The sequence below is a fragment of the Phalaenopsis equestris genome, unplaced genomic scaffold (genome assembly GCF_001263595.1).
Source record: "Phalaenopsis equestris unplaced genomic scaffold, ASM126359v1 Scaffold000257, whole genome shotgun sequence".
Lineage (NCBI taxonomy): Eukaryota > Viridiplantae > Streptophyta > Magnoliopsida > Asparagales > Orchidaceae > Phalaenopsis > Phalaenopsis equestris.
In genome coordinates this window covers 22538-47394 of record NW_018164699.1, presented here as the reverse complement: position 1 = coordinate 47394, position 24857 = coordinate 22538, and the positions used below count along the sequence as shown (strand labels likewise).

Sequence of the window (24857 nt, the reverse complement as noted above, 5' to 3'; positions counted from 1 at the left end):
ACTGAGTATTTTGCTACTGGTTATGAATGTGAGTTGGAATACTTGTAAGATGTGATAAAAGATGATGTTTGTGATGCTATTGATGGTGATGGTGGTAATTACATATAACTTTTCATATATATTTAGTATCATTTATATGTAAGCTGTAAAGAAAAAAAGTTGTGATATAGGCTGATATTGTTACATGTTGGTTTGAATTTATGGGATTTTTATATACAACCACCCAAAACATTCAATATAACATTCTCTCAAAGATATGTTCTAATGCAATATAAATACATGCATATATATCTCTATCAGATCTCAATGTCAGTTTAGATGCAACTTAATTCATGCTCAATTTGATCTAAATTGATTTTTGAACTTATTGATATCATTCGATGCAACCCAAAGTTTGGAATCACCTTTTTTTTTTAATTTTGCTTTTATCTTCAAATTATTTTTATCTAATAATTTTTTACATGTTTTTATATTTTAATTTAAAAAACAAATTAATTTATTTTTTAAAATACTCAAAATATCTAAAAGCAATCAAAGTTTTTTTTTAAAAACACATAAAAAAGTTATAACATATCAAATATATTTTATTTCAAGTAAAAATAAAAATAAAATAAATAATAAAGTGATCCCGAACACCATTAAAAAAGGCCCATGAAGTAAAGAAATTATCACGTGCGGTCTTAGCAGATCGATGAGCCATCTTGGGATACGGAAAAAATTTGTGTGTGATAGACGTACGCAGCGCTGCGTATGATATTGGGGTTATATCGATAGATCGATGAGCCATCTTGGGATACGGAAAAAATTTATGTGCGATAGACGTACGCAGCGCTGCGTATGATATTAGGGTTATACCGAGGGTACAAGGGTGTTACCTCGGTATAACCCCTTGTAATATCCATGTAACCTTCTGTAACCTACCTGTAACCTACTAACAAATAGGTTACAGAAGGTTATAAGAAGGTTACAAGAGATTATACCGCGGATATAACCCCCTTGTACCCTCGGTATAACCTCAATATCGTACGCAACGCTGCGTACGTCTATCGCACGAAATTTTTTTCCGTGGGATACACGGCGGCATGGCCTCCTCCAAATTTTCATCTGGACATGCGATCAGCTTGCACATAATAATTCCCAAGATGTATGCGTATGTTTATCTAATTCTTCCGCTCTTTAGAAAAAAGAAAACAAACTTATAGAGAAGCATACAATATTGCTATGGCAGTTAAAGTCAACCTGAAGGAATTCAGGAGTTATTGCACAGGTAAAGTTAGTGATACTATTAAACTAAACTATACTGTAACAAGTATGACATGGAGTCATCATTTTTCCCAACCTTCTATCATCAGTTGGGATAAAATAACTTGAACTTCCCCTGAATAGAAATCATAAACTACTAAACTTTAAAAAACCTGAACAAACAATAGGGCAAAACGAACAACAAACACTCAGGATTCAAAAATCATCTCAGTAGAAACCATTCGATCAGCACCAACAAGAGAGAGCCTATCATGGTACACATCCACATAACCAAAAGCATCCGAGCCAGGCGGACATTCGAGAGCCGCTTCGAGCACACGGTGATGAACACCATGCGAATCAACCGAGTATCCGCCCTTATGATCATGACCAGCAAAACATACCTTCACACATTTATATCTGTGTATAACCTCCATCACTTCCTCATAGTTCCATAAAAGAGAAGCAGCTGTAGCACTATTAGGATTTAGAGGAAGATGACAACCTACAATCACCTTCTGCCCTTGTTCAGTAGACTCCTTGAGGACATTATCAAGCCACAGAAGTTGTTCTTTTCCTACAGCTCCATTGAACATCAAGAACCTTTTCTCAAGTCCCGCTAATCCAACCGGACTGTTCTTATCAATATTAGGGTTCTTATCTTCCAGGAATCTAAGTGCCACAGCTGCTCTGGGATCGTCACGGGGCCTGCCAAGAACACTGATGTCATACGCATCCAAACTGACGAATCGGTACTCCGGTGATGGAGAGAACTCGTAGTATGCCTCACCATGGAGGGAGGGAATTTTGAACAAAGCTGTGAGGTCGCTGTGAGGGAGATTGTAGAGGCAGTGATTACCAATCATGTGATAAACAGGTCCATTGAAATTGTGGAATTCATCTAAGACCTTCTGCACGGCAGCCAACGAGTTGTCTCTGGGACAGAATCCATCTACAATGTCGCCAAAGTTCATGGAAAATTTGAGTTTTTTTATGTTGTTCCAGTGGTTGACGGCCCTTCGCAGCACCTGAATGCTGTGACGGTAATATCGAGGGACGCCGAGGAATGAATGACCATCGGGAATATCGGCATACTGAACATCAGTTATGACGCCAAATGAAAAGAGAGGATGCGTTGCACGGGCATTTGATAGTCCATTTGTAGAGGCCATGAATAACCTTTTTACAGTGCAACGTAAGCTCGCTAATTGTTCTGGTAATCTGAAGAAAATTATAAGCAAGCTAAGTTGCTATTAAGTTATCACACTGGAAATAGATTTCATCAATTCAAGTTCTGGCGACAGGTACTTTTATGCTTTCTTTTGGCCATTTTATTTCTTCTAACATTTTATGCTCTGAGAGGTTACCATATGGTGAAGATCAAATAATCCATAAAATGATATAATAATTGTTGAAGAGGAAAAAACTTAACATGTACTTTATTTATTGGGAAAATGACCTATATATAAAAATAAAATGATTACAAAAGATGGTAAATAAAGAGGGAAATAGCAGCAATTATGAAGATATTCAAACGTGCTCCTACTAATAAACTGTTTGGTGTTTTCTTAAGATGTTATTTCCTTTCTCATACTTGCCAACACTTTCCTTAAGGCTGCAGCAAATATATACAATCAGCTCTAGCTTGCTACATAGCTTGAAAAAGTGAATTAGACACATTACCTTAGTAAACATATGTGATGAAGTGAAATAACAATCCATCTTAATGTATTATTTTTTCTTTCGTTAAACATAAATTACTTGAAATGTCGATAAGAAGGATGTTATGAGTAGAATTCAGGTTGGTTGTTGAAGTGGAGGAAAGCATAGGGTCAAATGTGTGATAGAAAAGTACAGCTTAAACTTTAAGGAAAATTTTATAAGATGGTCGTGAGATCTGCAATGTTTTATGGCGCAGAATGTTGGTCTTTAAAAGTGAAGCATAAAACAAAGTAAAGTGTTGTTGAGATGAAAATGCTTAGGTGGATGAGTGATTTGACACTTAAGAGATAAAATGTGAAACGAATCTATTCGTGAAAGGGTTACAATAGCTCCAGTGACAGAAAAGATTAAAGAGACGTTTTAGATTGTTTGGTCACATTAAACGTCGACCATCTGCTGATCTGGTTAAGAAGGTAGATATTTTAGATTTGATTTATATTAAGAAAGACAGAGACAAACCTAAAATGATTTGGGCTTATTGTATAAAAAATGATCTTAGTCTATAAGAGCTAAATGAAAATATGACACTCAATAGGACAAAATGGAGAAAAATGATTCATGTAGCCGACACCATTCATGTAGCCGACAACCACTTAGTGGGATAAAGGCATGTTGTTGTTGTTGTTGTTATTAAAGATAAGAGTTAGGATTGTCACAAATTAGAATATAAGCCCAATTTGATCTTTCCAACGTTATTTGTTTCTTGCTCTTCCCACAAAGACACAATATCATATGTGGATGTACCATCATTAAACCCAGGTATAAGCAACGTCAATGAAAGCTTTCACATAAAACTCCCCATTTTGTTACATAAAAGTCTTTTCCCTCGCAACTTCTTGATATACTTCAGGATATGTTAAACAACCTTCCAATATTCTTGTTAAGGAATTTGCACACCTCTAACAACAAAGAAAACACACGGTACAATGATAGCAAATTTACTTTCGCAACCAATTGCCGATAATGAAATATAACTTTAAATAATTTTTCCTTATATGTAATCTTCAGGCTGTCAATATAAGTGTCAATAGCTTGCAATTTAATAGAGCAGTTTCTTCAAAATCTGCTGCAAACTTTTTTGAGAGTAATATCAACAAGAACCTTATGAAATTTACCGAACCATGAGTATATGGCCTAATTGAGTTTGAAGCAACATGCCATGCAATTGCTTTACAGGATAATAACAATATGCTAGTTTGTAATGATGTGTCATCAAGTAAAAAACAATTTGCGGGTAATTAAGATGAAGTTACACTATCAGATTTGCAAAAATAAAATCTCAATACTAATTTTCTCTTATCGAGATGGGAAAAAGACAAATAGGTCTTACAAAAGTCAGTAAGAAACTGACTGAAAATATTTCTATAAAAAATCATATGATTAAAATTATAATCATTATTTAAACATTAATTAATATTCTTATTTTTTTTTTTTGACTAGAGAAAAGAAAGATGATTTAAGATCAAAGATGAAGAAGAAGATTAAAAAGAATATTGACACAAGAAGAGATAAGAGAGAAATTAATTCATTATGATGATGATTATAATAAAAACTCTTTGAGATTGAGTGTCCACTGCATATAATGTCCCATCATGAAATATTAGTTCTCCATAGCTTGCAGATCACTCAACAGCCAAGGACTAACCAACCATCTGGCTATCTAGGGCAAGACGTATGCCTTTATTAATACTGATTCTAGTCAGCAGGTTGCCTATAAAAGCTCCCATATTTCCCTTCGAGGAGGTGCTTCTTCTATATCTTGTTGAGACATGAACTCTTGTATAAAAAAAAAAGTATCATCCATCCTTTCTTCCCATTTTGCTTCTTCACTTTTTAATCGAAGCCTACACCAGAGCAAGATGAATCTTGCCTGTGTTGTGTATTTTCCTTTCATATTAAACCTTTCATGATGGACATAAGCTAAAAAACTGAACCACAAAAAATTAATCTGTGCTTGCTTTAACATCTTCTACTCTTCATAGGGACACCTTCACTAGCGTCACCACCTCCTGAAGTTGCTTGGGCCTCACCATTAAACTGTGGAGCCCAATTATTTTTCTAACGAATACATAATTTATGCAACCATGGAAACAGATCGCCCTTCAAGATAAGGTTATCTTACGGGTGGAGCTATTTCATTAAAATTGCTTTAATAATTTCAATGTATTATTTTAATATCCATTTTTTTCTTGTAATATTTAAAATATATTAGGGCTATCTAAAACTTCATAATCATAATCAAAATGAAATTTGAAGTGTCGCAGTAGAACATAGTCATCAATTGGGTGAACCAATATAAAATTCATGATGTATTTTCACATTTATCTTCTTTTTTATTTTTATTCTTTTTCGCTCCCAGTAGTTAGACAAGGTCTCATCTAATACCAAACACTCATCTCCAACAAATTGCAGCTCTTTCATCCCCCCAAGATGAAAGATATCTTGGGTCAAAAGCTCACCACCTTTTGCACCACGTGGCACCATCCCAAGACATCCGTTTTTACCAATCAAAACGTGACGAGATAAATGTATCAACAAGAAGCCATGAACTAGAACACATGAGTTGGCTTGAGCTTTGAATTGGAATGCAATTGAATCAAAGGAAAGTCTTAGAGGTTAAAATTTGATTTGACTCACTCTAATATTTGGTTGATCTACGTAAAGCATGTGGTTCTAATATTGGCTAAAACAATAAGGGCTTTCATAATAGGGAAGGTTTAAAGATGGAATTGGATGCTTATTGGGTCATATGAGAATTTAGCCTAGCTTGTTGATTAATCGGAAGTGTATTTTATTTTGCATCTTTGTATTTAAAAAAAATGAACTATATAGATTTTTTGTATTTGCTACGAACTCAACCTTGGGATTTTGGAAGCCAAGGCTTGTGTTTCCTTCTTTGTAAGAAAATTCCTACAATAACTAAGATTTGTTGATTAGTATGGTGACTAGATAAAATATACAAACTTGAACATGATATTTAATTTTTGAAGGCTTGAATGTCTCAAGAATTTCAGATTAAACAGGGCTTTCCTTAATCTTTGATTTTTTTGGGCATTTACATACCGAAACTTGAACATGATATTTAATTTTTGAAGGCTTGATTGTCTCAAGAATTTCAGATTAAACAGGGCTTTGCTTAATCTTTGATTTTTTTGGGCATTTACATACCACTTAACTCCTATGTAACTTTACTTTTTTACATTTATACCACCAAAATCTTTCATATTACATAAAAAATATCATCATTTTAACTTTTAAAAAGTGAAATATACCTTTTCATGCATGGGTTAGGTGACATGGGGCTGTTTGGGATCCCTTTTGATTATTTTATTTTAAGCAACCTACTTTTTAATGATCTGCAATTCATCCCACATTGATCATAGCTTATTGGGTAGAATCTTGGTTCCGGTACCTGAAATGTTGGAAGAGATCCAAGTTGCTAAACGATTGTTCCTCTTGGTGTTATTTGTAAAAGAGGGCTTAAATTGTTGGTTAACTAGATTGTTTTTGTATATTTTTGTTTGAAATATAAGGAATCCTCTTCTTGATATCATTAGATCCTTTCTTTCTTTGGTTTGTGACTCGAGGCTAAGAAGTAAAACGATATTCATATTTTGATGACTTGATCATTACAGAAATTTCAGACTAAACAAGGGCTTTGCTTAATCTTCGATTTTTTTGGGGCACATACATACCACTTAATTCCTATGTAACTTTACTTTTTACATGCCACCAAAATCTTTAATATTACATCAAAAATATCATCATTTTAACTTTTAAAAAGTGAAATACAACTTTTCATACATAGGCAAGGTGACATAGGGTTGTTTGGGATCGCTTTTGATTTATTTTATTTTATTTATTTATTTATTTTATTTTGTTTATGTTTTGCTTTAAAATAAAACATGTTTGGTCTGGTATAACATGTTTAATAGTTTTTAAAAACACTCAAAACAACCTTTAGATATTTTGAAGGTTTTTAAAAACAAGCTAATTTGTTTTTAAGAAACAAAAATAAGAACATAAAAAAAGCAATGTTTGGATGCTATGTATGCAATTATCCTTAAGAAAGGGTTGGTTACATACATAGCACATGAAACATTGCTATTTACAAATCTATCACCCTCTTTAATCCATTTTTCAAATTCTCACTTAAATATCAAAATTCATGATAAAACCTGTTTTTCATTTTTATCAAATTCTCAATGGTTTGATTGTGTTAGGCGTAAATACATCGATTCGTTAGTTCAAAAATATTACTTGGGTGCTAGATTTTGTAAATAGTTTCATAAGCCCTTAAGCCTTTAATATGTAAATACACAAGAATTGAGATTTTTTTTTTTTTTTTGAATTTTGAAAATGTGTTTAGTGAGTGATTCACTAACTCAACCATTTGTTTGAGATTTCCATGTTGGGAATGCCTAATAATTATACTAACTACCTTGACTCCTAAGGCACCTAGAGGTGGGTTTTCCAACCTCATCCCATAAGTGAGGGGCCCAAAATTTATTTCTAATTGAGTTGCTTTTATTGGTGAATGTCTATTGATTTGAATTTGAACATATTGAATTTTCAATTTATTTTTTTAAGACCTACTTATATCTTAATGAAGCACAAATAGTTAGAACTTACTATTCTAACTTTAGAAGGACCAAGATTGTTGAATGCAATTCCAATTTGGGGGATGCTTATAGATTTAAGGTCTATTTTGCAAAATTTATTTCTATTTCTATTTTTTTTGTTTTTAAATTTTGAACAAAAAATGTTTGGATGGTGTTTTATTTTTTAACAAATTAACTTAGTATTGAAAACCCCAAAACAATAAGCATTTTCATGAACCTTCAAACAAGAACTCCCAGCTACCATATCTTGCAGCCATTACAAGTCAACCCCATCATAGCCACCAGCCAACCCCATGCCAAATTCGATAAAATCTCCATTTAGTCCACTGACACCTCCTACCACGATGCTACTGCCTCTTCCAAACCATTCAATAATTTTGATTTATGCAATATTCAACAACAACAACAACAACACCTTTATTTATCCCACTAAGTGGGGTCAGTCAGCTACATGAATCTGTTTTTCTCCATTGCGTCCTATTTAGTGTCAATAATACATGACTTATGCAATATTCAATAAAAACAAAAATAAAAAGTGGTAAAAAACGATCCCTTAGTGGTTGAAACGTTTGTATGAGTTTATAAGGCTTGCAACTTTTGTGTTTGCTTGAACTAAGATTGAATTTCTTTGTCTTGTAACTTTATGCAGATTCTAGTTATGTTGAAAGAATTTACAACCTTAACGAAATGTAGGAAAGCCCAATGCTTTTCATTTTGAATCATGACTTGTATTTGATGCTTGTGATTAACATGATTTGAAATTTGGGAGCTTATAATTTTATGCAAATTGTCCACATATTGGGGTTATAGGCTTAATTTGAAAAATCTCAGTAGAACTGAAATAAAATAAATGTAATGTGTGCGCGCATGTGTATACAAGAATTTCAGTTCAACATATTCTATAAGTTACAAATCAAATTCTCGATATAAAAATCCTAAGTTAGATGCATAAACATTTGCACGTTACTAAATTTAATATTAGAAGAAAACAAAAATAAAGAAAGTTATCATATATTATACAATAATTCTCGTGCTATTCAGTTAACACGGTAAATCCATTCTTCTAAAATTTATTGATCTACAACTAAACGTAACATATCAAGTCAGGAGTCTACAAGCAAGAATTAGTACATTGCAAGCAACAAATGGCGGAATGCGTCCTTGCTAAATATGAGTTGCTAACATCAAATTAGCAGTAAAATTTTCATTCCAAATAGCATGTTCTACATCTCGAGTAAACCTATAGAAATTCAGCTTACAGATCCAGAAATTGATATTTGTAAAACTTAGACAGAAACGTAAAACTAGAAAATAATAATATGGCATCAGAATGGGAACAAATTAGCTCTCAAGTTAGGGTTCCTTTTTTATTCAACCCAACACTTTAGGAACCAATGCGCCACAAGTCCTCGTACTCGAGCTTAGGGTTTTGTTATCAGAAACCAGCCCATATAACACAAAATCAAGTTATCAATCCCCCGTTCAAATCTGAAAATCAAAATTATGAAGGAAATAAACCAAAATTCCTTAAAGAAACATGACGATCTGCGCATTCAAGAGTAGAATAAACCTTAGAATCACAAATTTGCTTCCCACAGCAAGAGCTAATGAGAGTAAGGAAAGATGAATATCAACTGAGATTGAAACGAGACATAGTTCGCTCGCAATGGTGACTCGAGATGGTGTTTGAGAAGCGCAAAGCGATCAAGTAAAGGAGTCGTGAGAAGAAGAGATAAGCTTCCAATTCAACCTACCTTCCTTCCTGCTGTGTGAATCTGCTTTTCTGTTGATTCTTTTCTACTCACGGCTGCGAACTCTAGATTCTGACACTAAAGCTGCAACGAGCTGCTGGAAATGCGATCGGACAACCGATTGGGATTCTGGAAGGGACTGTCAGTCAAAGAAACACATAAAATTTGAAGATCTAGATATCTGATTTGATAAAAATGAAATTCAAGTTGAAATGAATTTGAGCTAGCCAAGGCTTTTAACCCTCTTTATTTTTTTTTTTTTTTTTTTGACTCAAAGTGGCCTTGTGTTTCTTATGATTAATGGATATAAAGCTATTGTTCAGCTCTAAATTAGCTCTAATAATTTAAGAAATAATTAAAGTTCATATTTTTTATAAACACACTATATAATAAATTTATTTTTTTAATTAATTTGAATCAAATTAATCAAACACAACCAAATTTATTCGTGTTCCGTAATAATTTAAGAAATAATTAAAGTTCATATTTTTTTATAAACACACTATATAATAAATTTATTTATTTAATTAATTTGAATCAAATTAATCAAACACAATCAAATTTGTTCGTGTTCTACTCATATATAAATTTAGCTAAGAAAATCATACTTATTTAGCTTATTTGTTTAATCAATAAATCGAACACAACCTATCTATCTACTGATCTGAATATGAGCTATTCTTGAATGATGAGGTTTTTTTAACTTCCTAAAATACGATAGTAAAATTTTGAAGCATTTAAGTTTTAGGCTTTGATTAGTTTTCAGTGTAGTAGAAATTCACTTCATTTTGGGTGAATTTTAAATGCTAAATACGACATTCCTAATATTGAAAGAGCTAGCAACGTTGCAAGGGATGGGAAATAGATGTTTATCAAGAGACACTCATTTTTATACAATGTCATTAAAAGAACATTTGGAGTTTGGAAGAAAAAATGAGTAGTGTTGTGGGATATGCCAACATATCCATTTAACAAATAAGTGTAGATTGTGGTTGCTACAATGACCCACCACAACTACACTTGGCTGCTTCATTCACGTAGTGATATTAACTTCCATAAGCAGATGGGGATCATTCACATGTCCATGTTGAAACACATGAATATCGCGCAGGTCAATCTTTATCAGTGGTTGAAAGTGATTTACCAAAGATTTGCACCCATGATAGGATATGATAGAGTTGCAAGAGTAAATTACATATGTCATTGTTGGCAATTGAATTGAGTGATTGTGTGTTTTTTTCTCGTTACTTTATTTGCAATGTGTTGTGAAAATGTTTATTATTTATTGTATTGATGGTGTATGCAATGATGTACATTTTAAATCTCAGCGTAGAGAAATTTTTATTTTCAGTTCTTTTGAATGTATTTCTTCCACTTAGATAGGTAGTAAAACAACCAGAAGTGTAATATGTAATGTAAGTTTTTATTGCATGTTTTATTTTTTTTATTTTTGAAGGTCTATGATGAGATATTCAACCTTATGGGTTCTTTTGGACAGACTATATGTTGCTATTGGTTCTTGACACGTGCGAAATCCAATGAAGGCAACCAAACTTATGAGGTTCTTCTGGATGACCTTTTTGGTGAAATGCACATATGACACATACGAGCTTGGTATTACATGGTTTAAAAGAAACCAAGAATCCTTTTTTTAAAGGTCTAATATCTTATTGTAGCAACAGATTCATTAGTTTATACTCTGATCTCCGAGACCTCACATTTTCATAAAACTTGAAATGAATATTTCTATTTTTCTTCATTACTAATGTTGCATCTAAGGGTTTGTGTTTTGTGGTTTTAAACCTTCAGAAAAGAAGAGTTCGATGACTTATGGTACCTCCAGAGCATTGTGCTACTACTGTGGACTAAAATACTCTTTTCTTACTTCTCAACAACCACATAACTATGATAAACAATTTTCCAAGTGTCAGAGAAATAGAAGAATGAATTATTACTTCTTTAGGTGGGCAAATCGATTCGAGGATTCCAGCACTGATAGTGATCATACATGAAGAGTTTCATTGAAAGCGGGATTATCTCGTGATATTAACTAACTGTATTTTTAAAATAATATTATTATTTTAATAGTTCTATTTTTAATTTTGATTGTTGTGTTACTATTTTGTGAGGTGTCAATTTTATTTTGTTAACATTCAAACTAGAGATTTGTTTTCAAGTATGAAATGTGCTACCTGGATTGATTCCTTTATAAACAACACTATATTACAATGGCAAAAATGTCATTTATTCAGAAACAGCTGCTGCAAAATTGTAAAAAACAAATAGAGAGTTAGTTTCTGCACAGCAGCTTCCTCGCACAACTACTGTGCAACAACTTTTTATCAAGCAACAACTGTCGCAAACACCCTTAGAGGCTTATGAGTATGATCAATCAGAAAGTTCGGCTACTTTAAATCAAAGAACATAGATTTCCACTACTCTAAATCGTTGTGAATCATTAACAATTTTATTGACACGAAATCTAATAAGATTAAGTTGCACTGAAAACCCTTTCAAGTCTTCAGTTAGTCTTTATATTGCTTCATTAATTAATTTCCTTCTATTACTTTTCTTTTTCTGATTATTTTGAGGAGTTTTTTGATCGCTTAAAATTAGAAAGTTTATTTAAAAAATAATGAAATTCATGAAATCTATAAATTCTTCGATATAGAATTTCAATCTGTCTAAGTTGAAGCCATCTTATTGTTCTTCTCTCGCACAATTCAAATCGGGTATAAAGAAAGGGCTAATTCTTGTTGTTGTTATCTCATATTGGCCTATTTATTTACATGCGATTTTATCATAATCTACAATTTGACTATGCATCAAGATTCTTCCTAGGTCTACCTCTGCCTTTCTTAACACAAGTCGAATTTAAAACATCTACTCTCCTAATCGGATCATCTAATGGTCGACGTTTAATATGACCAAACCATTTAAGGCGACTTTCTCTAATTTTGTCTGTCACAGGAGCTACACCAACCCTATCATGAATATATTCATTCCGCATTTTGTTTCTAAGTGTAAAGCCACTCATCCACCTAATCATTCTCATCTCGGCAACACTTAACTTATTATTATGCTTCTCTTTTAAAGGCCAACATTCAGCGCCATAGAGCATTGCAGGTCTCACCACCATCTTATAAAATTTTCCTTTCAGTCTTAGCGGTACTTTTCTATCACACAAAAGGCCCGAAGCATTCCTCCACTTCAACCAACCAACTTGAATTCTACTATTAACATCCCCATCTATATCACCATCGCTTTGGACAACGGACCCAAGATATCTAAATCGTTCACACCCAAGATATCGATATAATTATAAATTATCATTAATTTTAAAATACAAAATGCTTAGACCCTAAACCCTAATGATCATTTTTATTTTTTTTATTCTACTTTTACAATAAAAATTTATCTTTTTAATACATTTTTTATATATTTTTATATCTTTTTTTTTAAATAAATTGCCTTTTTTAAAAAAAACAAAGCATCTAAATATTGTTGAGTGTTTTTAAAAATAACTAAATATGTCATAACATATTAAATATATTTTATTTCAAATAAATATATAAATTAAACAAAATTAAAATTAAAAAATTAAAAGTGATACCAAAGGACCCAAATAAATAAATAAATAAATAAAATAAAACAAAACAAAGTAGAATTAAAAACACAATTTACAATGAACAAAAAAATAATTGAATTTTAAAACACAATTTACAATGAACAAAAAAATAATTGAAATTTTTATTTTTTTTTTATTGATATTACATAATTAAAGGACCGACATCCAAAAAACCAAAGAAACAGTAAACAGACAGAAGAATAATACATTGGCAACCACAATTGCATGTGAAAGTTGACAGCTAAAACACAAGTTTAGATCACATAGATAGATCGCCCAGTCATCTTCTCTGCTTGAAGAATCCTCAGCTTCTGAATCATCAGCAAACTTCAACTTCAATCTTTTTGAAAAATAATCAAAAATTCCTTTGCTCACCATCTTCATCCCACAGGAGTTCTATTTCCAAACCAAAACCTCAATAAATTTCACAAATATAAAATGGCCACAACTTAAACTGAACCTTGCTTTGACCGGAGCCGGCGGCGGCGGCGGCTGTTAAGCAGCTTCAGCATGTTATCAGTGATGTCAGGAGGCGAGTCATCATCTTCATTGCGATAATTATCATCGGCAGTTGTGTGCGTCAGCCACTCGAGTGCTTCAATGGCTGCATCCCTTTCTGCCAGTTGCTTGTTCCTCTTGGGTTTACCCACAAATTGCATCCCTTTAAATTCCACCAGAGCCCTGAACTCATTAGTCTTGAGATGCTTCGTTTTGTACTTCGGCGGAGTGTGCCCTGCTCGCATGAGTAATGTCTGCAAAAGGCTTTTGGGATTTGTGCCACCCCTGGTGAATTTGGTGGTGCCGTCTTCACTGTGGATGTGAGTTTGGATTCGCTTTGTTTCTCGACCAAACACGAACCTCCCTTCACATAAGTCGCCAGAGACAAGTTCTTGAATGGCAAGCAACAAGTACTTGCCAGTCTTATGGATATCCAAGCTGGTGTCTTCAAGCTACACAAGCCAATGGGATTTGTTGGTAAAAATTAAAAAAAAAATGTTAAGTTTCTTGTAGAGGATAGTTTGAAAATAAAACTATGAAGAAAATTTATTGAGAATTTTTATTTTACTCTTTCTTTGTACAAATGAGGTGGCATATATAATCTCCAAGATGCATTACAAAATAAAAATAAATAAATAAGGGAAAATTAAAGGAGTGGGTAGCCTTATATGGAAGCATATGTTTCGTAATCTGAGGGCCAAAGAGAACTTGAAACGAAGGTTCAAGATCTTGATCTTGATCTGTGCGCCTTAAGCTTTTTGTTATGATTGGCGAGTGAGCATGCACCGCTGCAGAAGAGAGGGAGAAATAGAGAGAGAGGTTCGCCCTACAATTTGACGGTAGAGATCTACCATTCAAAGCTTGCTTAAAATATTTTTTAAAGTGGAGCTGCATAGTCTTTTTGTGAATATGTCAGCCAATTAATTCTCTGCAGGCATATATGAAATATAAATCTGCCTACATTTCAAAAATTTTCCTCTCGTGGCGGTATATTTTCACAGGCTTTCCATTTAATTTTTAAATCATATAATATGATTTTGATCCATGAAAGCTCATAAATCCCTTTTGCAATGGTTCTGAACTCAACTTCTAACGCAATCTTGAAACCAGAAGTTGTATCTTAAAATATAAAGTTGAAAATTTTCCTCCTAGGAATGTATAATATCCTGAACTATACCTTTCATCCCTAGCGATCCAGCATAATTTGTATATGTGTCCTTCAATTTATAGGGTATTACATCTTTTGTATATTTTTTTTTCCTGAACTAATTTAAAATATTTGAGAATTCTATAGAGAACTTAGAGATATGACAATTAAGATTTGTGCAGGAATTCACTAACTAGACTTATCATGACCATGATGTCAGGGTGGCTGTAGGATAATAAATTAGTTTTCGTACAAAAACCAATATTATTTCATATCCATGTCTATATATATTCCATTCTAAAAGCTTAAAAGATTTCAAAATATTGAAGACTATATTTTGGTTTATTTAAAACTGAATCATTTAAATCGAATTAAACTTCGATTTGACTTATTCGATTTTATCAATATTTTGTTTGATTCGGTTTTTTTGGATTCCGAACCTCAATTGCAATCAATTTGACCAATTTGAAACCAATCCATCCAAACAATGATCGCTATTATAAGCTTGCTACCTACTTCCTTAGTCCAACAATAGCGCCTAATCAAAGTGGCTTTGATGACATTATGACATAGAATCAAAACATACCAAAAGGAGAAAATCAAAGTGAAGGAAAATCAGGTGAAACCACTCAAACGAATAGTTTTTCTTCCGACCATAATGCTCTGTCCACAAAAAAGAACACTGCCCATTTTCTACCCCAAATAATCGGTAAAAGGTTAGAAGCAACACATTTTATGTAACTATTTAGTTTTTTGTGAAAACATGCTGTAACAATAACCTGAAAGATTAAATATAAAATATACAAGTTGTCATATATAACAAACCCATTCATATTTATAAAATGCTCTACCTCCTAAAAATTCTGCTCCAAAGATGCTCTAAAACCGATTTGAATCGTCCAATTTATTAGAAAAAAAGCTGTACACAACATCTTATGAGCTTTGTGATTTTGGGAGAGAAAATTTGAAGTGGTATCACTCATCTAAATATATTCATGCATAACTAGATGAAATTGTTTTTATAACCATTTTTTTACAAGTTTATGAGCATTTGCACACAATTTGCAAAGCCATGCTGTAACAAAGAAAGAATTTGTCCACCATGAAATATTATTGGTAATATTCAAAACATGAAAATTTGCACTAGCATTTTCAGAAAAAAACATAAGCGAGAATTTGGTTTGCATTTCCAATCAATACAATTAAATTACTTGCCACCAGCTATCTAGCAAGGGTGGAAAATGCTAATGGATTTATCATTCAAAGCAAAGTTTAAGAAATGGTGGGGACGTTGCTAAACTCCAACGGTAATTTTTCATTAAGGGGCCAGTCTTTTAAAGGATGAACCCAACGCACGAGACTCCCCACTCTCCAAAAAATTTAAAAATAAATAAATAAATAAATAAAACCCACCAAACAAAGACATGCACCCATATCTCTTGTGTAGCACTTTCTCCTCTCATTGTTTCACTGTTTTTCTCATAACCCAAGTATTTTTAACCAAGCCTTCTTACAAATATCAGCAATGGAACCAACGCCACGCTTTGCTAGGCAAAGCAGTAGAAAATAGCATTTAGATCCTAGCACAGAAACAAGTACATGAGGCTAAATAAATATAAAGGATATTCATACGCCAGAATTACCTTGTTTTGGATAAGCTTATCAAGCTCCTCCTTGAGTTTCCAATAGCATTCCGCCAAACTTGGATCCATGAAGAAGTCAATGTAGCCATCCAACATCTTTAGGTGTCCAGCCTGAATTCGCATTTCGTCATTATAAACTTCAGGATACAATTCAGAAGCAATAAAGTGATATTGGTAAATAAACAATGAAAATGTTACCATTTCTCCTTTTTTTAGGGCACCGCCAAACAGAATCAACATAGAATCTGATACACCAGTGGAATCACGAATAAAGACCGCATTTACTTTCACTTTTTCGCCAAATACCAACCATGGATACGGGATGGTTTGGTATCTCGCATTCACGGAGTTCTGAAACAAAAATCCTCATTGGTAAACAACAAAAATGCTATATATTATTTATAGTATTCAACTTACAGAAGCCTACATTATCGTATAGGTGCTTCGGTGCTTAGGTATCAAGTACAAGGAAAAATCTGTTACCGGTACTCCATGTAAGAATCTACTTTAAAAAAATATTAGATTGTAAAGATTGTAAGGTCACTCCAAGTGAGAATTTAAATGCCCACATCGTTTATTAGTCCTAGATTTTAAGATGAAAAGTTGTAAAATAAAAAATACTATGACTCATCATCGTAGAATTAGATGGGGAAACCTAAGAGACACCAATAAAATTATTTTTATGAGTAAAATTCAATATTTTAAAATTTGAGATGTTCATGAAGAAGTAAATGTTATATAGGATAAAATAACAAACACTATTAAACAAGTAGCAAAAGATGTGCTTGGAGAATCAAAAGAAAAACTTTTTATAAATAAAAATAGTTGGTGGTGGAATAATAATGTGCAAGAAAAGATAAAATATAAAAAGTTATGATATAAAAATTGGTTTAAATGTAAAAGCTTAGAGAACTTAGAAAAATATCAAACGGCCCGTAGGAAGTGTAAAAGAACAATATGTAACGCTAAAAATCTTGTTTTTAATTATATTTATAATAGATTAGATACTAAAAAAGGTGAAAAAATATGTATAAACAAGTCAAACAAAGAGAAAAGAAAAGTAAAGAATTAACTCAAGTAAAGTGTATTAAAGATGAAAATCAAAAAGTAATTTTCTTAGAAAAAAATATTTAACATAGGTAGGTGAATTATTTTAATAATTTTTTTAATGAAGTTTCTGAAAATACGATCAACCTTAATAATCTTAAAATCATGAATAATAATAAAACGTTTCATTTTTACTGTCGCATTAGTAAAAAAGAAATTGAGTAGGCTTTAATGAAAACCAAGGGTGGAAAGTATATAGGACCTGATGATATCCCAATTGAAGTGTGGAAATATTTACGAGATTTGGGAGTTTCTTGGCTTACTAAGCGGAGAATTGGGAGTTTCTTGGCTTACTAAACCCTTTAATATTATTGAAAAACTAAAAAGATGTCTGAGTAGATGAAGAGTATTTTGGTCCCCATTTTTAAGAATAAAGGGGATGCACAAGAGTGTAAATTATAGAGGAATAAAGTTGATGTGTCACATTTTAAAATTATGGGAGAGGGTAATTGAACATAAATTAAGACGTATTACAAAGATTTCCATAATCAATTTGGATTTATTGAGAGGTTTGATGGAAAATTTTAGAGATAATAAGGGGAATCTACATTTGATTTTTATTAATTTAGAAAAAACTTACAATAAAGTTCCAAGAGATATCCTTTGGAGAGTTCTTGAGAAGAAAGATGTTGATATAACTTATATTCAAGTCATTAAAGATAAGTATACTAGAGTTGTTACTTGTGTTCGAACTGAAGGATGATTGACCAAATATTTTCCTATTTTTGTTGGATTACATCAAGGATTGGCTAAGCTCATATCTTTTTTTGCTTTAATTATGGATGGTCTTATTGAACATCTACAGAAGGATGTACCTTGGTGTATGTTTTTTGTTGGTATGCTTTTTGTTGATGATATCCTTCTCGTGGATAAAACGAGAGAAAAAACCCCAAAAAAACTTGAATTAGGGAGGTTTACATTGGAGTCTAAAGGCCTTCATTTAAGTAGAACTAAAACTGAATACATAGAATGTAATTTTAGTAGTAGTAGCTCTAGTGACAGAAGTGTGACTTTGGGTGATCAAATTATTAAAAGGTGTGAACAATTTAGATATCTTGGGTCTGTTATTCAAAGCGATTGCGATATAGATGGGGATTTTAATAGTAGAATTCAAGTTGGTTGGTTGAAGTGGAGGAATGCATCAGGCCTTTTGTGTGATAGAAAAGTACCACTTAGACGGTGGTGAGACCTGCAATGCTCTATGATGCTGAATGTTGGCCTTTAAAGGAGAAGCATAAAAATAAGTTAAGTGTAGCCGAGATGAGAATGATTAGGTGAATGGCTGGCTTTACACTTAGAGACAAAATGTGAAATGAATATATCCGTTATAGGGTTGGTGTAGCTCCTGTGACAGACAAAATTAGAGAAAGTTGTCTTAGATGGTTTGGTCACATTAAACATCGACCATCTGATGATCTAATTAGGAGAGTAGATATTCTAGATTCAACCTGTGTTAAGAAAGGCAAAGATAGACCTAGGAAGACTTGGGCTTATTGTATAAAAAATGATCTTAATTTACTAGAACTATATGAAAATAGGACGCAATGGAGAAAAAGGATTCATGTAGTCAACCCCACGTAGTGGGATTAAGGCTTTGTTGTTGTTGTTGTTGTTGTATTAGGTCTAGCAGCACAAAAAGTATGAAAATACGCTTTTATTATGTAATAACATGGGTTGTTCCATTGCACATGGTAATGAATGGGCTGTTCCATTGCATAAGGTCTGGAATAAAAATCGAGCATATATAATTCACCTTCCTTCGAGAAATATATTTTTGTTCCATGAAATATAATTCACCTTCCTTTCATACTACAAGCTTACGTCATCCCAGTTTATCCCAAATGCTGCCCCACTGCTTTTTTTCATAAGATGTACCCACCAATGCGGGATTTTGAAGGTTCAAGGACTCCTAATACAGTTAAGTTAATAAAATGAACATAAAAGACAACATAAATAAGGATTCATAAATGAAAGATCACTAATTACACAAAAAATCCAACTTCTTAAGTTCAAAATATGAAAAAAAAAAAATCAAAAAATTAATGCAACGAGTGATTAAATCCAAAGAAATCAATATGAAATTCAAACAATGAAAAATAAAAAAGAAATTAATTATTTAGATAAAAATTGAAATCGTAGTTGTAATAAATATAATCATAATCAAGAAACTTGAAATACCAACATATAAATAATTAAGAGGAAATAGACGAAGGAAAGAAGCTGTTAAAATGAATAAAAAATTCGTAAGACAAGATATTTTTCCCCGGAAGTTGAACATTGCATTCGCATTGCACTTGAAGAAGTATCACATCCAGCAAACATACACAAAACCAGAACTAGAAATATGAAATTTTATTGAATAAACTTGTCTAGTTTACATGCGTCATGCAACTATTTATAAAGTCCTCAACCCCGATTTAGTGTAAGGTTTGCACAAAATCAGCAAAATTTGGCTCCAATTTATCCAAAATCTAAGTGTAAAGACCAAGACTAAAACACAAAGGCTCTAGAAATCCTAGAAAAGACCCAAACAAACATACTGCAAGCCCTCAATAACAATAATCTCTTCATTAAAGTAATGGTAGTGGCAACGTGTCTATAAACAGTAATGGTGGTAGTGGCAATATAGATAAAAATGAAGTTCAACTTATAAAAATAAAAGAAGCCCAAAAAGCTTCAACAGCAATAAACCTTAAAAGCTTCATTAACAACAGCCCATAAACCTTACAAACTCTAGAATCTAACACCTATCAAACAATTATAAAGCTATGCCAAACTATATAAATGATGCCGAAATGAGCACAAACCAAAATAGAAATAAAAATATTATTGTTGAATTCAAATAGGGTGATGATGACAACTCTTCAAATAAAAAAATAAGTGATAACAAACATAAAACGACACAAGCAAACACTTCTAAAACCGTATTCCAGGGTCGTTGAAGCCGGCTATGTAGATCGCGATGGTTGGCAAAAGCGGCAGCAGTAAAGGAATGTTGGTGGCAGCGAGGAAGAAATGCAGAAATACAGGGACAACAAGTATGGAGGTTGTCCTGGGTGAAGGTAACGACGAGTGGGAGTGGATAACGATGGGACAGTAGGAGGGAGGCGTTCCCTGGCTGTCCTGAGCGGCAGTGGCACAGTGGGAAGGCTGGGACAGCAAGAAAGAGATGCAGATTGGGCTACACCAAAGCTTGAAGGAAGTGAAAGGCGACTAAAAAACTGAGGCAGCAGAAAACAGCTAACAAAAGGTTGTTGTGACCGGCTGCAGCGATACACAGCGACCGGGAGCGGCGGGGGAGTATGTGGAAGGAGATAGGAGGAAGATAATTACCATCTTGGAAGAGAGATATAGCCAGAACACCGCCCAATTCCTCAAATACAGCCCTCGAAGGGGAAAACAGGCGTCGATGGGTGTCCTGCAGAAATCTGAAATAAAATTCATAAAAAACTAAACCCTAAGACAACAAACAACATATTTATAAAAAGTACTATTAGTTAGAACATGAAGGAATTATAATAGGAAGGAAATATAATTAGGAAGGGAATAGAGAATGTAAAGGATCAAATAGGGAAAAAGGTCCGCGGTATTGTACCTGTTACAGTACTGCGACCCAAGCTCCTGTGTCAATCTCTCAGGGTTGGGGGAGTTTCAACTTCATTCATTGATACTTCTGGTTCTTTATAGCACGGAGTCAAGTCAACCGCGTTGATGGTAGAAGAGATATATGCATCTTCTCTAGGTATGTATATATATATATATATATATTATATATATATATCTGTGTGTGTGTGTGTGTGTGTGTTCCAGTAATGTCTCTTGAGCCCTTAAGTCAGAAACTTTCTTCTTCCACTTCTCGTACCAGGCGGAATGTACCTGATAAACTAATATGTGAGAAGTCAACTCTTGCGTGAAATCTACAGCAAGCCACTAAGAAGATAACTCTTTTTCACTGATCAGATCTGGATTCCATTGAAGAATTTCTTCCCAAAAAAACTCCAAAGACAAATTTCTAGGATGGGGTTCACCCCTCCTATGTGGACATCTGATGATGAGTCTCATATTGAACTGAATCTAACATCTAAATAATTTCATGTAATCTTCCTGACGTGGCACAAAAGAGCCGCATCACTGACATGTGGAGCTTCTCTCAATAGAGGCAATTCAAGGATGTGTCTATGGATCTGAAAAGTCTAATTTTTTCTTATCTGGAGTTTTCCTATGTCTGATATCGGCTCCCCAAACTCATGACCTTTTTAGACATCAAAGGTCAGTCTTGTTGATGCTCCTCTCAATGCCTACAAAATAATAGCTTGCGGCAACATAATCTCGTACTGTCAGAACGCCCAATACATTAGGTGTCACTACTTCTAGAATAATTATTGTTACCTCAATTGGAATCCCTATCTTGGGGTTAACTAAAATCGATGGTGTCACTTTCTTGTTGGCTGAAAATTGAGAATCCTCTCTAAGATCTGCATCTTCTTTCGGATCACCATTTTTCTCTTCAATTAAAAGCTAGTCCTTCTGCTTTGTGTCCTCGCCGTCTTTAGTGCCTATTGCGTCATTACCCAATTTTTCAAGAACGTCCCGCTCCGTGAAACTGATCATCCCCCTAGTTGTGTTGTCTGATTCAACATGAGCAAATCCGTGGAACTTGCAACACTTTCTAGCTCGAACATGCTTAGGGATGTGGATTGGCTCCATTTATTGTACACTCTGAATTAGCTTTTCCTCTAATGGAGTCAGCTTGGATATTCTCCTGGGAGTAATATGGTTGTAAGATCATGAGGTAAACTCTACCTGTAAAATGTGATGGTCACCCAGTGAAGTGGTCTCTCCACTTATGCAGCTAAAGTCTGAATATTCTATCTATAGAAAGTTGGTAGAAACTGGCGCTGGATCTCTCGCTTCATCTTCATATTCTCTTAATCTTCACATGCTAGCTCTTTTCTCAGCCTCCTCTGACAATGGATTCCAAAGAGTCGTGGTCGAACTTCTGCATCACTAAAGTTCTCAATATAGAAGGTATTCAGATGCTCATCTCATGCTCCCCTTTGATTCTCCAGATCCCGATCGAGGGTAATCTCCCTCAAGTTTCATCCACAATATCCAAAAGCCTTCGCTAAAGTCGGCAAATCTCTCGCTATATCTCCTCCAGGTTCGGGCATGTATCTCCTTGGTGACATTGCTAGGTTTTAGGGTTCGGAGGTGAAAAAGGGTGTAGGGGACTCATTGAAGGTGTAGAAAAACTAATTTGAGATTGTTGATTTTGAAAATCAGCAAGGAGAAATTACGGTTAGTCAAATTTTGGCTAGGGTTTGGGAATAGGAAAGAAATATTTTGGTGAAGATGACTTGGGTAAGGATAGATGTAGGAAACCCTAAGATATGACTAAAGTTAGGCAAGCTCTGACTCCATGTGATACCGGAGTTAACCCAAACCACAATAGAAAGAGAAATAATATTGTTCAATTCAAATAGGGTTACAACGATGGCTCTTTAAACAGGTAATAAGTCATAACAAACATAAAATGATACAAGCAAACACCCCTAAACTGTATCCCAAGGTGGTGGAGGTTGGCTAGGTGGATCGGGATGGTTAGCGGGGTTGGCGGCAGCAAAGGAACGTTGGTAACAGCGAGGGGGAAGTGCAGAAATGCAAGGACAACAAATATGAAGGTTGTCCTAGGTGATGGCAGCGAGGAGTGGGGGTGCATAGCAATGGATAGCATGAGAGAGGTGTTTCCTGGTTGTCGTTGGCGGCAACGGCGCAGTGGGAAGGCTGGGACAGCAGGGAGGAGGTGCAGTTTGGGCGGCAGTAAAGCTGGAAAAAAGTAGAAGGCGACCGAGAAGCTGGGGCGACAGAAAACAGATAAAGGAAGGTTGTTGTGGACGGATGCAGCGATGCACAACGAGGAAGAGACAGAGGGAGGATGTGAAAGGAGATAAGAGGAAAATAATCACTATCTCGGAAAAGGCATACAGCCGTATTATCACCCAATCCCTTGGATACAGCTCTCAAAGGGGAAAACAGACTCAATCCTAACAAAAATCTAAAATAAAGCTCATCAAAAAATTAACCTTAAGATAGCCAACAACAAATTTATAATTAACTAGTATTAGAATAGGAAGGGATTAGAATAAGAAGGAAATAAAATTAGGAAGTGAATAGAAAAGATAAGAGATCAAAAAGAAAAAAAGGGTTCGCGGTACTGTAGCTGCTAGATTACCGCAACCCAAGCTCCCGCATGGATATCCCGGGATTGAAGGAACTTCAAACTCATTTGTCTAAGCTTCTAATTTCTTATAACACAGAGTCAAGTCTGTCATGTTGATAGTAGCAGAGATAATGCAATCTCCTAAAAGGTAGATAATGTAGGTGTTGTCAATCCATGACACATATTAATAAAATAAATATGAATCCTCTTTTGACACATCATAAGCTAGAGTTGCATATATATGTAGGTTCTTGTAATGTAACTCTTGAGAACTTAAGTAAGAAATCATTTTTTCTTGCTTCATTTACTCGACGAAATGTAGCTGATAAACTAATATACGAGAAGTCAACTTTGGGGTAAAATCTCTGGCAAACTGCACCTCTCGTTAGCAACCACTCAGGAGATACTTATTCTTCATTGATAGGACCTGGATCCCACTGAAGAATTTACTTCCCCATCAAGCTCCTAAGACAAATTTCCAGAATGGGGTTCATCCCTCCTGTCTTAACATCTGATGATGAGTATCATGTTAAACTGAATCTAAAATTTGAATAACTTCATATAATCTTCTTGATGTGGCACAAAAGGGTCATATTTCAGACATGTGGGACCTCCCTCAGTAGGGGCAACTCAGGAATTAAAATAGGAAGAAATTAGAATAAGAAAGAAATCTGAAAGGTCTGAATTTCTCTTATCTAAGGTTGTTGTGTCTAATATCAGCTCCCCAAACTCAATGCCCCTTTGGACATCCAAGTCCAATCCTACTTATGCTCCTGTAATTCCTGCAAAATGTTCGCTCGAGACACCAAAATTTCTTACTCTATTGGAATGCCCATTACATCAAAGCCACTGCATTCTAGAACTAACCTCAACTGAAATATCTATCTTAAGGTCAACTAGAATTAATAGCATCTCTTTCTCATTTGTTGAAAATTGAGAATCCTCTCTGAAATTTGCATCTTCTTTTGAATCACTGTTTATCTCTTCAACTAGAAGTTGGTTCTCCTGCCTGGTGTCCTCACCGTCTTCAGTGTCCTCTAGTCGGGACAGATTTAGGGATGCAAATTGGTTCACCTGTTCTCTAATTTGACTCAACTTATCCTCTCACAGTGTCAACTTGGATATTTTCTTGGGTTTCATATGACTGTAAGATTATGAGGATGAGCGCAGCCTGAAAACGTGGTGGTCGCCTGGTGAAGTTCTCTCTCCACTTCTGAAGCTATTCTGAATTTTTTTGTTTATAGTAAGCTGGTCGGAACATGCGAAGACTCTTCCGA

The 24857-nt window shown here is 34.1% G+C and overlaps 2 protein-coding genes across 2 annotated transcripts in view; both read right to left on the bottom strand.

The window, feature by feature from the left end:
• Positions 1–1192: 1192 nt before the first annotated feature.
• LOC110024473 (manganese-dependent ADP-ribose/CDP-alcohol diphosphatase-like) lies at positions 1193–2733 on the bottom strand. The gene has a single exon (XM_020724461.1). The coding sequence runs from the start codon at positions 2412–2414 to the stop codon at positions 1452–1454; it is 963 nt and encodes a 320-aa protein (XP_020580120.1). The 5' UTR covers positions 2415–2733; the 3' UTR covers positions 1193–1451.
• Positions 2734–13127: 10394 nt separating this feature from the next.
• LOC110024476 (DExH-box ATP-dependent RNA helicase DExH3-like) overlaps positions 13128–24857 on the bottom strand; it is a gene marked incomplete at its 5' end in the record, with an annotated part of 23487 nt that continues 11757 nt past the window's right edge. Inside the window, 3 exons of the mRNA XM_020724464.1 lie at positions 13128–13915; positions 16254–16364; positions 16452–16604. Coding sequence (XP_020580123.1) covers positions 13415–13915; positions 16254–16364; positions 16452–16604 — 765 coding nt within the window. The remainder of the gene's footprint in view (positions 13916–16253; positions 16365–16451; positions 16605–24857) is intronic.

Bases quoted from the DNA above. Each gene is read 5' to 3' on its own strand.
- LOC110024473 (XM_020724461.1), bottom strand. From the start codon at position 2,414: ATGGCCTCTACAAATGGACTATCAAATGCCCGTGCAACGCATCCTCTC.